The sequence below is a fragment of the Heteronotia binoei genome, chromosome 11 (assembly GCF_032191835.1).
Source record: "Heteronotia binoei isolate CCM8104 ecotype False Entrance Well chromosome 11, APGP_CSIRO_Hbin_v1, whole genome shotgun sequence".
NCBI lineage: Eukaryota > Metazoa > Chordata > Lepidosauria > Squamata > Gekkonidae > Heteronotia > Heteronotia binoei.
The window spans coordinates 57,643,219-57,659,784 of NC_083233.1; the positions used below are offsets into that span (position 1 = coordinate 57,643,219).

A 16,566-nucleotide genomic window follows, 5' to 3' on the forward strand; every position below is an offset into this window, starting at 1 on the left:
TGGTGGCCAAGTTCAGGTTGAGAAATCCCTAGAGATTTGGAGCTGGAGCCTGGAAAAGGAGGGCTTTAGGGAGGGGAGGGACTTCAATGGGGTACAAGCAGCCACTTTCTCCAGGGGAACTGATTTATTTGGTCTGGAGATTAATTGTAATACTGGGAGGTCTTCAGGGCTTGTCTTGAGGTTGGCAACCCTATTTGGTAGTCTCATAAAGCTTCTCAAAGTCTGTCACTTTGGTTGCCCCACCATCAAACTGGGTGCTCTGTGAAAAACTAAAGAGGCAGGAGGGAAGAAAAAAAATACTTCAGGGCACTGCTGATCTCTTAGGGTTACCAACTTCCAGGTAGGTCCTGGAGATCTCCCAGAATTACAATTGATCTCCAGGAAAAAGAGACCAGTTCCCCTGGAGGAAATGCCTTCTTTGGAGGATGGATTCTGTAGCATGTACCCCGATGTATCCTATGGCATTGTACCCTCCCCTCTAGGGTTGCCAATCCCCAGGTGGGGGCAGGGGATCCCCCGGTTTAGAGGCCCTCCCCCCGCTTCAGGGTCGTCAGAAAGCGGGGGGGGGGGGAGGGGAAGAAAATGTCTGCTGGGAACTCTGTTATCCCTATGGAGATTTATTCCCATAGAAAATAATGGAGAATTGATCCACGGGTATCTCAGGCTCTGGGGGGGCTGTTTTTTGGGGTAGAGGCACCAAATTTTCAGTACAGCATCTAGTGCCTCTCCCCAAAGTATCCCCAAAGTTTCAAAACGATTGGACCAGGGGGTCCAATTGTATGAGCCTCAAAAGAAGGTGCCCCTATCCTTCATTATTTCCTACGGAAGGAAGGCATTGAAAAGGTGTGCTGTCCCTTTAAATGTGAGGACTAGAACTCCCTTTGGAGTTCAATGATGCTTATCACAGCCTTGATCTTGGCTCCACCCCTAATGTCTCCTGCCTCCACCCCCAAAGTCTCCCGGCTCCACCTCCAAAGTCCCCAGATATTTCTTAAATTAGACTTGGCAACCCTACTCCCCTCCCCAAACCTACCCTCTGTGGATTCCACCCCCAAAATCTCCAAGTATTTCCCAACCCAGAACTGGCAATCCTACTAATAGCTGCATAACAACTTGCTGCTAAAAGCACAGGGACAAGGGCCTATAAAAATCTGGCATCCTTCATCCTAAGAAAATAGCTGATGCATGCCTGTTTAAAGAATTAACCATGGTAGAGACCTTGAAAGGTGAAGAAATGCTTTCTGTTACCAAAAGAACCCTGGAAGAGAAGTGAGTTGAGGGGAAAAAACACCTGACCTTTTCTCTTGGTGCAGTGGTAAATCTGGCTATGGTCCTGGGATACGGGGTATGGGTTGGCAGGCGGTAGCAGGTCCTGGGAGGTGCTGGAGACACCGTTCTCACACTGGAACTGAGAGCTGATGTTTGAAGAGGCAGACAGAGCTCTGGTCTCCCCACTGAAAGGGCTGTGGTTAGAGGCCACTTTTTGCCTGACCGTGCTCCTGGGAACCACCGGATACTCTTTGCTGGAAACACATGCAAAAGAGAGGGCAGCCTATTAATGCAACGCCAAGCATTTGCTTCAGTCCCCCAAGCAGAGCCACATTTATATTCAGGATCAGACTGCTCCTTATTACTGCTGCCATATTAAATCCATTCATAGATTAGAAAAATGTAAAGTTTTTTTTTTTAAACTTATTAAGTGGACTGCAGATTTGATTTGTTTGAGAACAAATTTGTTAAAACAGGTGGAAGCTTCGAAGAGGAATTCCTTCTCTATTATGCAAGAGACATGCTCAGGACCCTTTTTTGTAGAAAAAGCCCAGCAGGGACTCATTTGCATATTAGGCCATACCCCCTGACATCACCATTATTTCATGCAGTGCTTTTTTGTGGAAAAAGCCCATCAGGAACTCATTTGCATCTTAAGCCATACCCCCTGATGCCAAGCCAACCAGAATTGTGTTCCTGTGCAATCCTGCTCAAAAAAAGCCCTGGGCTTCTTCTAAAATGGTACCCATGGAGCACCATCAGTAAGAAAGAAAGCTTTCTGACATTTTACCATATGCGGTGGACATGTCAGAAAGCAAGAAAACACTGGACAGAAGTACTTGGAGAAATGCAAAAGATATTAAAATTCATGTTTATGATGGATCAAAAAATAGGTTAGTAAATATTTTACCAAGTAATATTACTAAAATGCATAGTGAATTATTTAAGTACACAGTGGTGGCAGCAAGAAGAATATTTACAGCAAAATGGAAGGCAGAAAGATGTCCAAATCTGAAGGAATGGAAGAACAAACTATATGAATATGTGCCAATGGCAAAATTAGCATCTTATAGACACAATTGACTGATATCAGAATTTCAAGAAAAATGGAAACTATTTTAATTATATAGCTAAAAATTAAGAATAAATTTAAATTTAAATGAAGAAATTGGCAACCTAGGTTTGTTACAAAATCATTATTACATATGAAGAGAGATGGAAAAGAAATTATTTTAAAGAATAAAGATTTAAATAGAAGTTAAAGATCAAGAATATATATACATTCTATACAGGTAAATGATTTGATTGAGAACTATATAATTTAAATGTTTGTAGTTTATAGTTTCTTTTTGTATTATTCAGATTATTGTACCTATGTTTTATGTATGACTTTGATGATTGCAGACAATTGTAGTTGTGGATGATTGTAGGTGTATGATTTAGGTCAGGGTTGGCCAACGGTAGCTCTCCAGATGTTTTTGCCTACAACTCCCATCAGCCCCAGCCATTGGCCATGCTGGCTGGGGTTGATGGGAGTTGTAGGCAAAAAAACATCTGGAGAGCTACTGGTGGTTGTATGATTGTAGTTCATGTCTCATGTCTGTGAGTTTATTAACTCATTTTTAAAAAAATCTATTTTAAAAAGCATGCTTCCTCTGCAAAACTATTGTTTTATTCAAATACAGATCTAATCAATTCCTTGATCAAAATTCTTAAAATCAACTTAAGGCTGCATCCATATATTTACTTGCAGGGGGCTAAGTCCCACTGAATAACAATAGGAAAAAGTTTGAGTCCAGTGGCATCTTTAAGACCAACAACGTTTAATTCTGGATATAAGCTTTCATGTGCAGGCACACTTCTTCAGATACCAGATAAATGTCTCTTAAAGCCATAACCTTAAACTCACTTACTGGGCAGCAGATCCCTTGGGGTGCAGTGTGACTTACTTCTGAGTAAACATGCATAAGAATTAAGCTATAAGCCACAAGAGACCAAAATATAGATACCTGTCAGAGATGCATTGGTCATAATGCTAATGATTTCCATATGCTAAGGTTATCCGACTGTCTTTAAAAAATGGCCCAAAGTCAGTAGGGTGACTGGCTATATCATTTCACAATGGACTGCTTGTAAACCCTCTCATTTATCTTTAGAGAGTCTTAAAGAACTCCATCAGGAATAGACAAAGGGAGAAGGTAGGCAACTTTCTTATACCAGTTAAAGAAGGATCATTCCTTTTAAACAAAAAATGTAGACAACTCTAATTATTGCTGCAAAAGCAGCAAAACGAACCCATCCACAGACAAGTTAAAGGTGTCTACATGCCATGAAAACTCTCCAGATATGAAAATATATCCAACTTTGTAAATTAATTTTAGAAATGATCTAAGCATTCTCTGAGAGGCACAAAATGTTCTGAGTAGCTGACAAATAAATACAATTCAGGGATGAGAATTTAGCCTGTTCAAGTCTCTGAGCATATATAGAATCCTGGAGAGAGAGGGGAACTCCTGTAATTCCCTGCAAACTCCAAGCTTGTGTTGGCCTAGAATCTGGGGAGTTCAAATCCCACCTCTGCCATGGAAACTTGCTGTGTGACCTTGGTTCAGTCACACATTCTCAGCTGAACCTCACAGGTTATTGTGAGAACAAAATGGAAGAAGGCAGAACAATGTTAAACCCCTTTGGGTCTCCATTGGGCAGAAAGGTGTGGTATAAACAAAGGGAATAACAGTTAAACAGAAAGCAGAGACAGTTCAGAGAACAGCTGGTGATTCGTTTTGGAAGTTCTCCTGTCAAATAAGCACCCCTACCTACTGGGTTATGGAAAATGAAATGCCATTCGTTTGCTGAACAAGAGAAGCCAAGAGTACCGTCATTGGTTGATTTCATCTGGTTTAGGGGGGTGGGGGAAGGGGACTATCTCAGGGCTTGCAGCTGCACTGACAATACTAGGAAAAGCCTGAAAAACTTCCATATCTGATGAACCATCCCTTTGCAGGCGAGAGAAATACCCTGAGATTATCAATCGATGAATGTACAGAAAAAGATGCATGCTCATTAGAAACATATGCTTTGCACTGTCTGCAAGAAGATGCAGTCTCTTCACCAGACACTATGCACTCCAAAATCTATTGTTACATTTACATCAGGGCTGGCCCAACATAAGCTGGGGAAGGGGTCATGGCTCAGCAACTGGAAGAGCACATGCTTTGCGCGCAGATGGTCCCCGTTTCAACCCCTGGCATCTCCAGTTACAGATGCTGGGGAGAGCTTTTTCAGCTTGAGACTCTGGGAAACTGTTGTCAGAGAAGGGGGGACAAATACTGAGCTAGATGGACTCAAGAGGCAGATCCATAAGTGAGCCCAACATGTGTGGATGTTGCCGTGATCTAGCCCAAAATAAAATACTTGGCTTGCATGGAGAAAGTCCCAGACTCAAACCCTGGCATCTTCAGATAAAGAATCTCTTGGAGGCAGATGCTGAGACAGATTTTTCTCAGCCTGAGAACCTCAATAAATGTTGCTAATCAAGGAGACAGTATATACCAAAACTGAAGGACTAGGTCATAGGGTTGTCAAACTCCAGGTGGTTACTTGGAGGTGAATGGGCTTATAATAAGGGAAGAGGTGGCCCTTCAATGTATATTATGGGTGCCAACCCCCAGGTGGTGACTGGAGTTCTTCTGGAATTACAACTGATCTCCTGGAGACAGAAATCAGTTCACCTGGAAAAAATGGCTACTTTGAAAGGTGGACTCTATGGCACGATACTCCACTGAAGTCCTTTCCCTCTCTAAATCATGCCCTCCTCAGGCTTCACCCTCCTAATATCCAGGTAGGCAGCCATTTTGGTCTGAAGCAGGGGTGGCTAAACTGTGGCTCGGGAGCCATATATGGCTCTTCCACTAGGGTTGCCAAATCCAATCCCAGAAATATCTCAGGACTTTGGGGGTGGAGCCAGGAGTCACTGGGGTGGAGCTAGGGGGGAGGGGGGGAAACGGCACCGGGGAGCGTGGCGAGCCGCCCCATCTCGGAGCGGGCGACTTCTCCGCTCACCGTGGCTGCTCCTCCGAGATGGGCTCAGGCTGAGCCCATCTCGGAGGAGCAGCTGCAGTGGGGCGGGGGGGGGGGGGGCGGCAGCGGCACGGCAGCCTCACCGGCTCCGCTCCGCCTCTGGGGTGGAATCGGAGGGGGGGTGGAGGCGGGGCGTGGCGTGGCGAGCCGCGAGTCTGGGTCCTAGAAGGGCCCGGATTCACGGCTCGCCATGCTCCTGGCCTGCCTCGCCCTCCCCTGCGCTGCTGCCGCCTCTTGGCTGCTCCTCCGAGATGGGCTCAGCCTGGGCCCATCTCGGAGGAGCAGCTGCGGTGGGTGGGGAGGGGGCGGGGGTGGCAGTGGCACGGTGGCCTCGCCCGCTCCAAGATGGGGCAGCTCGCCATGCTCCCCGGCGCTGTTTCCCCCCTCCCCCCGCTTTCATTTTTTTGGGGGAGCGGGGGAAGAGGGTGGAAATCCTGGGGTCCCCCGCCAGGGCGGGAGGGTTGGGAAGCCTATCTTCCACACAGGTTTGGCCACCACATGGAGGTTGTGCAACAAACAGAGAATCATGGCAGAGAGTGACAGGAGAAAGCCCAAAGGTTCCATGATAACCGACCTCCAAAGATAATACACTCATACAAACTTACAAAACAAACTTTTGTTTAGGGGTGGCCAAAGCTGCTTAACTTAAAAGCCACATAGAATAAACGTCAGATGTCTGACAGTCGCAAAACATGAACATTAGATGTCTGAGAGCCACAAGGCACGACCATTAGATGTTTGAGAGCTGCAAGACAGGGAGGGAGGAAAGCAAATAGGATGGAGGGAGAGGTGGAAAGAAAACAACTTTAACTTTCTTCAAGCTGCCAACTAGCTTGGCCTGGAGAAGTGATTTAAAGAGACAATTGCCTTCTCTAAGCTGGCCAACATGGCAGTGGGAGCTTCCACACAATATGTGTGGAAGGGCCATATGTGGCTCCCGAGCCACAGTTTAGCCACCCCTGCTTCAGACCAAAATGGCTGCCCACCTGGATCTACATAATATAGCACTGACCTCACTTGCAGCATTGTTGTGAGGGTTACAAAAAGAAACTATATGTGGAGCACTTTGGAATGCTAAAATGCTATGTTATTACTGGAAGGAGGCAGCTTCAGAGTCTCAGAAACCACTTTTGCTGCCTTCCTTCTGTGGTTGTACTCTGCTTTTCAACTAACATCAGCTAGAAGTAAGGTTGCCAGCCTTCCAGTGGGGCCTGGAGATCTCCTGCTTTTAAAACTGATCTCCAGCTGGCAGAGATCAGCTTCTCTGGAGAAAATGGTTGCTTTGAAGGGTGGACTCTATGGCATCGTGCCATCCTGAGGCTCCTCCCCTTCCCAAACCCTTCCCTTTCCTGGATCCACCCCCAAAGTCTCCAGGCATTTTCCAACACAGGCCTGGCAACTCTAGTTAGAAACCTACGAATGATGCTCCCCGATTCTGTCTTCCACTGTCAATTCAAAATCCTTACCACATCTCTCTGCCTCCACTTGGCTCAAACTGGAGGTACTGAGGAGAGTCTCTCATTCCAAAAACTTGAGAGTTCTTCCCAGCTATCTTGAGTCTTTAGTATCCATTGATGAAAGAGCAACAGCTACCCTGGATTAGAAGCTAGCAACCAGCCTAGTAGCAACCATAGTAACAAGTTTCAAATTATGTGACTAGATATGAACACATGAAACTGCCATGCACTAAATCAGACCCAGAAGTGATGTCATCACACCAGGCATATCACACGGGGACAGTCTAGCAATTTGGGTAAAAATGCTATGGTGCCATAGAGTTTTTGCTCAGATTGCTAGAGTGTCCCCTGCACGACATGCCCAGCACACTGACGTCACCCAGAAGTGATATCATCACACTGGGCACATCAAGCACAATGGAACTCTTGGGGAGTGGGGATCCCCTCGCTGGCCAGCTCTGTGCCAGAGGGTTGGAGCTCCCAAAACCAGCAGAATCTCTGCCACCAGCAGGAGGCTGGGAAGCCTACATCAAGGTCAGTATTGTCTACTCAGAATGGCAGTCCTTGCCAGCATCTCAGGCAGAGGTCTTTCACATCACCTACTATTTGATGTTTTTATCTGGAGATGCCAGAGACTGGACCTGGGACCTTCTGTGTGCCAAGCAGATGTTCTACCACTGAGCCATAGACCCTCCTCAAAACATATCTATAGCCTTTGCATTTATTTATTTACAGGGCTTTTCTACAAGAAAAGCCCAGAAGGAACTCATTTGCATATTAGGCCACACACCCCTGATATCACCATATGTTCTACCACTGAGCCATAGACCCTCCTCAAAACATATCTATAGCCTTTGCATTTATTTATTTACAGGGCTTTTCTACAGAAAAGCCCAGAAGGAACTCATTTGCATATTAGGCCACACACCCCTGATATCACCATAGTTTGCATTATTTTGCCAGCAGGAACTCATTTGCATATTAGGCCACACACCCCTGATATCACCATAGTTTGCATTATTTTGCCAGCAGGAACTCATTTGCATATTAGGCCACATCCCCTGATGCCAAGCCAGCTGGAACTGCATTCCTGTGTGTTCCTGCTCAAAAAAAAGCCCAGTTTATTTACAACATTTATTTCCTGCCTTTCTGCCAAGTCAGGCCTACAAGTATGATACATGCTGGAGTGTTTGTGATTGCCCAGGTTAGTGAGTAGAGTACAACAGTGAACAATGTTGTAAGCTCCATTGAGTCCCAAATTGAAACAAATAAAATAGCCCTGTCTTTAAGCAGGAGGTGACTTGACCTGCAGCAGTTTTGGGGGTACCATTAAGGGGCAGCAAACTGTATACCACCACACAGGATACTTTTTGGAACCCTGTGTTTTACTGCTCATTCTGAAAATGAGTTCTGTTAATTTGCTCCAGCTAAGTATCATATAACTCCATAAATATTTTCTTTAAAGGAGGCCGCTTCAACATTAACTGTACAGAAACCACTTCTTTGGGTCATTTAAATGTTTAGTCAAGTGGGGCTGATTGCATGGATCTTCCTCAAGGAATTGGCCCTTCACAGACAAAACTTTCATGCTCAGTCTTGGCCCATACAATTGGGTCATATTAACATTATCCAGCCAGTGACATGAAAAACTCATTTCATTACAGTTAAAGAAACACTGAAAGAAGAGCTAGTCCTTTAACTTAGCTTAAACCTTGTCACTGACGCAATTCAAGCATGCCCCATTATAAAAAAATAACCTTTTAGCAGAATTAAACCAAAACATTACCTCCATGACAGCTGTAACCATTTGTGGCCATGCTGTCATGCGCAGGGGTGTGGGTACGGGGAAAACAGCTTCCAGCCAGCTACACCCCATGTTTATAGGATCTCAAAACTGCCACAGTGTGGGATCTAGTGATTTGCCAAATGAAACAGGGTCAAAAATGGAGTCTATTCTCTTGAAGCAGAGTTTCCACTGCTGTTCCCAAAAGGAAACAGGAACACAGTGAGAAACTGGTAATCTTATGAAACTGTTGTCTGGATTTCCTGGATTCTAAAATACAAAAAATTGTAGTGAAAAAAAGAAGAATAAAACCCACACTGGATGGTAAAGAATGAACAATGCTTCATAAAATCTGTGCTAAAAAAAAAGACTTAAACATACTGTGCCAAGGCTGTTTAAATTCTGCACTCTGATCCAAAGTGTGGCAATTTCTATCATACCTTCTCTAGCTCCTTGTTGCTAGATTCAATGGGTACTCCTATTCCCAGCGCCTTTTTTTGTAGAAAAAGCCCATCAGGAACTTATTTGCATACTAGGCCACACACCCTGACATCACCATTGTTCACACAGCACTTTTTTGTAGATAAGCCCAGCAGAACTCATTTGCATATTAGGCCACATCCCATGACCTCAAGTCAGCCGGAACTGCTTTCCCTTGCGTTCCTGCTCAAAAAAAGCCCTGTCTATTCCTAGGACAGCTCTAAATTTGGGGTCATATCCATTGCTGGGGAATGGGACACTCCCAATACAGCACCTTAGTATTCTGGTAACCAAGATGGGAAGGTGAAGAGCCTTGTAGAAAAATATTCTATCCCTTTAACAGAGACTTAATGTGTGGAAATGAACATCAGAAGTTTTTTTGTGGCATGGAGGTGAACATCCTATTAAGCCACAGTTAAAAAGTTGGGGCATTTTTTTCTACAGGCAATTGGCAACCCTATCAGAGCAAAGTTCCCTTTATGCGGGACAGCTTGTGCATGAGTAAAAGTCTACTTACAAGATCCTACTAATGAGCAAGGCATGGAAGCAAGGAAGTGGACATGGACAGAGTCGCAGGCATACACATGGTAAGGAATCTGCTGGAGCTTACAGCCTAGTGGACAACCCTTTGCTCACCAGTTCCCATGAGGAGTGAGAGGTCATCCTAGAGCTGTGCTTTGTTCACTCCAACTTCCTTCTCAGGAGAAGCACTTGGAGGAGGTAGTAGATCACAGTTATTTACTATCCTTTCACCAGGGAGGGTGCACAGTACAAAGGAACGCTCATGAGGCAGTAAGTAATGGGGGGGGGGGGTATTCCTTGAGGGCATCTCATCTAACCTTTCTGGAGATTCATATGTAAAAGGAAGGAGAGACCTACTGTTTCCTTCTCTTTACAACTGCACACTGCAAAGACATCCTCACAGTACCCAGAACAGCTGCTGATCAGTGCCCTGTGTAGAGTGAAAGGTAAAAGTTAGTGGGGGGCCAAGCCCAATCAAGTAAAAGGCTGTATCCTGGTATGTATGGAAACTCTTCAGGGCCCAGAGGTCAATAAATAGTAAATATTCATTTCTGGATTATTGGTGTTTTGGGGGTAAAACAGAAACAGAGATCAGTCCACCTGCAAAATAGCATCATATCCATGTGGTTCTCAACTCCAGGCTGGGAAATTTCTGGAGATTTCAGGGTGAAGTTTGGAGAGCACTGGAATCTTGGCAGGATATAGTTCTCTACTAGGGTTGCCAGATCTGACTCAGGAATATCTGGGGATTTGGGGGTGCAGCCAGAAGCAAGAATGTGACAAGCACAACTGAACTCCGAAGGGAATTCTGGCCATCACATTCCTTTTAAATTTATTTATTTATTTATTTATTTGATTTGATTTGATTTATATCCCGCCCTACCCCACCGAAGCGGGCTCAGGACGGCTCCCATCCATTCGGATCCCATCCATTCGGATCCATACCTCCCATCCATTCGGAAATAATGGAGGGTGGGGCACCTTCTTTTGAGACTCATAGAATTGGATCTCCTGGTCCAATCTTTTTGAAACTTGGGGGGAGGGGTTAGATGAGTGGCAACAGATGCTATGTTGAAAATTTGGTGCCTCTACTTCATAAAACAGCTCTAGATTCTCATGCATCAATTCTCCATTATACCCTATGGAAACTGAAGTTCCCAGCGGACATTCAACACCTCCCCCCTACTTTCTGATAACCCTGAAGCAGGGGGAGTGTCTCCAAACTAGGGGAGCCCCTGCCCCCAGAGACGGCATGTGGAAGTAGGTGGGGTAGGCAGCTGCTTAGGGCACCACCTCGCCTGGGGACACCGCTGGGCACCCCCTCTCTCCCCTGATGAGCTGGGCCCGGGGCTTGCCTACCACACTTTTTTTTTTTTTTTGAGATCTCCCACTTTTACAACTGTTCTTCAGATAGTAGAGATCAGCTCCCCTGGAGAAAATGGCTGCTTTGAAGGGTAGACTTTATGGCATTGTACCAGGCTGAAGTTCCTCCCCTCCCAAACACCACCTTCTCCAGGTTCTACCCCCAAAATCTCCAGGTATTTTCCAATCCAGAGCTGGCAACCCTCCTGGCAGCCACCACCTGGCCCAGTGCATCTTCCAGGCTGCTTCACTGCAACTGCAGTGAATGCTGCCTCTCCAGATGTCTCACAACAACAAAATAAGGCATGCAACAAAACCAAATCATAACTACATCTCTGTGCTGGTCAGTCCTGTCCACCAGCCTGAAAACCGTGACTGCAAAGCAAGTTCTCATTACCCATCCTGAACAGCTGTGGGTTAGGGATGCCAACAGATTTGCAGTTCTCCTATTGCTCAACAATGTTTTTCAGGAAAAGATAGTCAAAAATATACAGGGATTATAAAGTGATGGATCTATGGCTGCCACCCTTACCAGGATAGGCCAAACTAGCCCAGTCTCATCAGATTTTGGAAGCTAAGCAGGGTCACCACTGGTTAGGACGTGGATGGGAGACCGCCAATGAAGTCCAGGGTTGCCCTGCAGAGGTAGGAAATGGCAAGCCACCTCTGAATATCTCTCACCTTGATAACCTTATGGAGTTACCATAAATTGGTACAGCACTGATACAAAGTAGGTTTGCCAAGATTTTGTAGCTTCAGACTCTGAGATGGGGGAGGGGAGGGAAGAACCTCGGGGCATACTGGACAGAAAGGGAGTGGTACCAAGGGGCACTTGGAGGGGATCTTGGGGCAAAGGTTGACAATGCCTAGAAACTCATGGGTGGAGCATGATGGACAAGGAAACCAAGTTAATAACAAAAGATCTCAGAGGGCCAACAAGAAAACAGATTGGTAGTTATTTATGGTGCCTCTTTCTCAGATTTCTGTCCTTCTCTAGTAGAAGGGAGAGAAGGGGTACATTTTAACAGAACCCAGAGGGCCTAACTTCAGCTGCAATGTGGTCTATTTATGTCATTTCAGAAGGAAGAGACTTTTCATGACTCATGAGATTGCATGCATGGAATGGGATCATGTGCATGCATATGAATGCGCAGTGGAGGCATAGACATTAGCAGCAGGCCCAGAAAAATGATGTTTTTCTGGGAAACCCTAAGAAAGCTGGAGCATCGTCATCCTGGCCAGATGAGAAAAAAGATTCCTGTACTGCACCTACAGAGGAAACAGAACTATGGGATACCAAGGGGGGAAGGGTCTCTTGTGCCTTCATACAGGATCAGAGAAAGGAGGGAGATTTTCCGTAGTAGCAGGACCAGATCTACATGTTTTTTGAGGGGGAGGGGCAAATTTTTTTTTAAAAAATGATGCCCCTTATGGGCCCATAGAATAGAATGAACTCCATTCCCAATTTGGCTTCCCCCCTCTGGCAGCACCCAGGGCAAGCACCCTCTCTGCTCCCCCCTAGACCTGGCACTGCATAGTAATCAGGAACATATACTATCTAAGCATATGAAATGCAAGCTAGACTTGTGTGTGTATGAAGAATGTTTTTTCTAACCTCTCACAGAGGCCTTCAAAATGAAGTACTGCCCAAGAGTCTGGATTCTAGTTTGTTTGTTTAAAGAAAGCCCAGGTTTCATATACAACTGGCAGTAACTCCAGAAGAAAATGCATGTTGCCAGCCAGGGTTGCAAGCAGCAGACTTCCTGTTCAAATCAAGAACCTGTCAAGCCAAGGAACAACACCTGGGACTCTTTCAAAGGTTGCCATCTCTGGCTTGGGAAATTCCTGGAGATTTGGGGGTGGAGCCTAGGGAAGGTAGTGACCTCAGTGGGATATAATATCCAGCCACCAAAGCAGCCATTTTCTCCAGGGAAATTGATCTCAGTAGTCTGGAAAATCAATTGTAATTCCAGGAGATCTTGAAGCCCCATCTGGAATGTGGCAGCCCTAGAAAAATCACACCCCAACAGAGCAAAACAAAAAACATGACTTTGATATATTCTCACATGATACCAAAAAAAGGGGGGGAGGGGGTAACAAAGTCACATAAATTGATTGTACATTTTAGCTAGCTAAGTTCAGTTACAGCCAGGGCTTTTTTTGTAGGAAAAGCACAGCAGGAACTCATTTGCATATTAGGCCATATCCCCTGTCATCACTATTGTTTCACACAGGAATTTTTTGGTAGATCAGAGCAGAACTCATTTGTATATTAGGCCATACTCCTGGACACCAAGCCAGCCAGAACTGCGTTCCTCTGCATTCCTGCTCAAAAAAATCCCTGGTTATAGCAAACATCTTACTCTGATTACAGTCTGCTTTGTGTTTGTTGTGAGAAAAACAGGAAAAAATGTTCTGAATGCACTCAGGTCTGGCATCTATGTTAAGAGCCCCTCATGGGGAAAAAAACAGTTTAAATCTTGATGGAGATACCATATTTATCATCCTGTGTGAATGTGTTCCAATTGTCAGTTGATATTTGTCAGACAGCAACTGAATGCATCTTTTCCATGCCCATCAATTCCCCACAGATTGCAACAGGGACACCCTTGGGTAACGTTCTTATTCTCACATCATTGCCTCAGCAAATTCCCCCACCCCACACGCAAAACCTCAGCCCTGCGCTTTGCTAAAAGCTCTTCTCTGCCTGCAGGATGCAGTATTTGCTTACTCCATAGTAACTTGCCCTCCCTTCATTGGCTTATGAAACAGTATATGGTCAGGAGTACAAGCAACAAGCCTGTTCTGGAAATGCTGTCATTTCATTTTGGTCAGACATAAAATCTGATCCTCTCCAATCAAGCACAAGGGACATCCATTCTTGTGTACTGCACCAAGCACTGTCAAGCAGTGACATCAATACCAGTACAATCCTCTGCATAATTATTCCAATCTAAATTGATTCAGTTCAGTGGGCTTAGACTAGGAGTTGCTCTGCATAAGATAGTTTCAGCTGGTAGCTGTGTTGGTCTGCAATAGAAAATAAGAACATAAGAATCATAAGAGAAGCCAACTTGGATCAGGTCAATGGCCTGTCCAGTCCAACACTCTGTATCACACAGTTGCCAAAAACCAGTAGCCATCAGGAGCCAACTGGGCCAGAACTCCAGAAGTCCTCCCTATGTCATCCCCAAGCACCAAGAATAAAGAGCACATTGCCCTAGACAAAACCTTTTTATCTATGCCTGTGGTTAATAGCCATTGGTGGACCTCTGCTCCATATGTTTATCCAATCCCCTCTTAAAACGGTATATGCTTGTAGCCACCACCACTACCTGTGACAGTGAATTCCACATGTTAATGACTCTTTGTGTGAAGAAATACTTCTTTTTATCTGTTCTAAGCCTACTGCTCATTAATTCTTGTCTTGTGAGAAAGGGGGAAAATTACTTCTTTCTCTACCCTCAAAGCAAAACTGAAACAGAAACAGAGTGAATCACTGACCAGAATATCAGGTAAATACCACAATCTTAGAACTGCCCCTATATAAGGTCGTTTGAAGTATATGTTTAATATAGTCAGTTCTTCTCCGTCTTAAAATGAACCATCCTTATGAATGTAGTATGGCAGCCTTACAAATAACTAAATAATTAAATAGCCACACATTCTTTTCCAATTCACAAATGCTTTCTTGGGCAGGAGAAAACTAGCACCCGCCACAAATGAATGGCCATTTGTAAGCCTCAGCTATGCCTAGAGAGACTTCTCAGTACTAAGATATCTGCAGACACAGTTACTAATAATCTATATCCCGCAAAATATAAAAGAGGATGTATGTAACTACAGTTTTATATAATACTCATAGTGTTTTATCCTGCACTAATTGGCTTCCCTTCACTTTCACACTGCATTGGATAGATGCATATGTCCGCAAGCTGAATTTTATATCAAGTAGGATGCCTACCTTTTCACAATGTTTAGAAGCACAGTGCAAGCATGCAGTCACATAAACTACACACCACTTAATTCTCCTTTCATAAAATGAGGGTGCAAGAGTGCTTTGGAAGTGGGAAAGGAGATGTGAGTTTCTGAAGGCGCACTAGCCAATCAGTGCTATATTCCTTTATTTTCAGCTGCAAAAAGCAGAAACACTTTTCATAGTCTGCAATGCCATGGAGGAATAAATGTCTGTATTCAGCAGCAGCTCAATGGAACAAGTCAGTGTGCATTTGGTCACATCCTCATCCTTAGGGTGAGAATGCATCTGAAAGACAATCACCTCCTTTTGTCTTTAGAGAGAATCTCTGCAGATTTTACCTTTGCATTCTTGACATTCTGTGCAGCTCCATGTCATCACTGCCTCGGAATCCTTTTGCAAACGGGTTGTTTTCAATCTTGAGTTGAGTGATCTGAAAAGAGAAGGATGAAAAAGACAAGGCTTCATTTATTCTGACTATAAACCATGGGCTGCCCTGACCTGGAAGGCCCAGGCTAGCCTGATCTCGAAAGCTAAGCATGGCCAGCCCTGGCTAGTAGTTGGATGTGAGACCTGCCACAAATGAATACTTGAATACCAGAATTGTGACTCCAAGGCAGGCAATGGCAAACCACCTTTGAACATCTCTTGCCTTGAAAACCCCATGGGGTCATCATAAAACAACTGTGACTTGATGGCACTTTCTGCTACCACCACATAAACCATTGCCTGTTGCCCACTCCCTAAAAAACATAGCTGATCTTTCCTCTCTGCAAAGTTGTCTGATTTTTGATAAAATACTCTGGCATTTCTAGTATAAATATATGTAGCATACAAGCATATAAAGGTAAAGGTAGTCCCCTGTGCAAGCACCAGTCATTTCCAACTCTGGGGTGATGTTGCTTTCACAATGTTTTCACGGCAGACTTTTTACGGGGTGGTTTGCCATTGCCTTCCCCAGTCATTTACACTTCCCCCCCCCCAGCAAGCTGGGTACTCGTTTCACCGACCTTGGAAAGATGGAAGGCTGAGTTAACCTCAAGCTACCTGAACCCAGCTCCTGCTGGGATCGAACTCAGTCGTGAGTAGAGCTTAGACTGCAGTACTGCAGCTTACCACTCTGTGACACAGAGCTCTTATAAAAGCATAGACATCCTTGTGTATATATATATATATAGTTTTGTAGAAAAAGCCCAGCAGGAACTCGTTTGCATATTAGGACACACCCCCTGATGCCAAGCCAGCCGGAACTGCATTCCTTTGAGTTCCTTTAAAAAATCATAAAAGCGGAATAGTTTGGGGGTGGATTCCATGGAGCCTCCATTCCTGGTGTGCAAGAGTGTAAAAATTAAGGGAAATGAAGATTATAATATACTTTTGATCTCCCAGGCATTTCCTGGGTTTATGCAGGACACAGGAACGGGGGGCGGGGGAGAGAACAGCTTGCAGCCAAAAAAAAATTTTATTCTCAGCAGAGGGAGATCCCACAGGAGACTCCAGCAAACTGCAGGCAGCCTTATTACATAACTGGCACGGAAACAGAGCGTTCACGTGACCTGCATCAACACCTCAGTATTCTTCAGAGTCCAGTGAGCTGCTGACAACTGCAGTCAAAGCCCCATAGAAATCAGTTCAGG

General features: G+C 44.8%; 1 protein-coding gene across 1 annotated transcript in view; it reads right to left on the reverse strand.

Annotated features, from left to right (window-relative positions):
- TBX5 (T-box transcription factor 5) overlaps positions 1-16,566 on the reverse strand; it is a 139,627-nt gene that overhangs the window by 12,681 nt on the left and 110,380 nt on the right. The window contains exons 7-8 of the mRNA XM_060250066.1: positions 15,271-15,362; positions 1,297-1,523 (exon numbers count right to left, since the gene is read on the reverse strand). Coding sequence (XP_060106049.1) covers positions 1,297-1,523; positions 15,271-15,362 — 319 coding nt within the window. The remainder of the gene's footprint in view (positions 1-1,296; positions 1,524-15,270; positions 15,363-16,566) is intronic.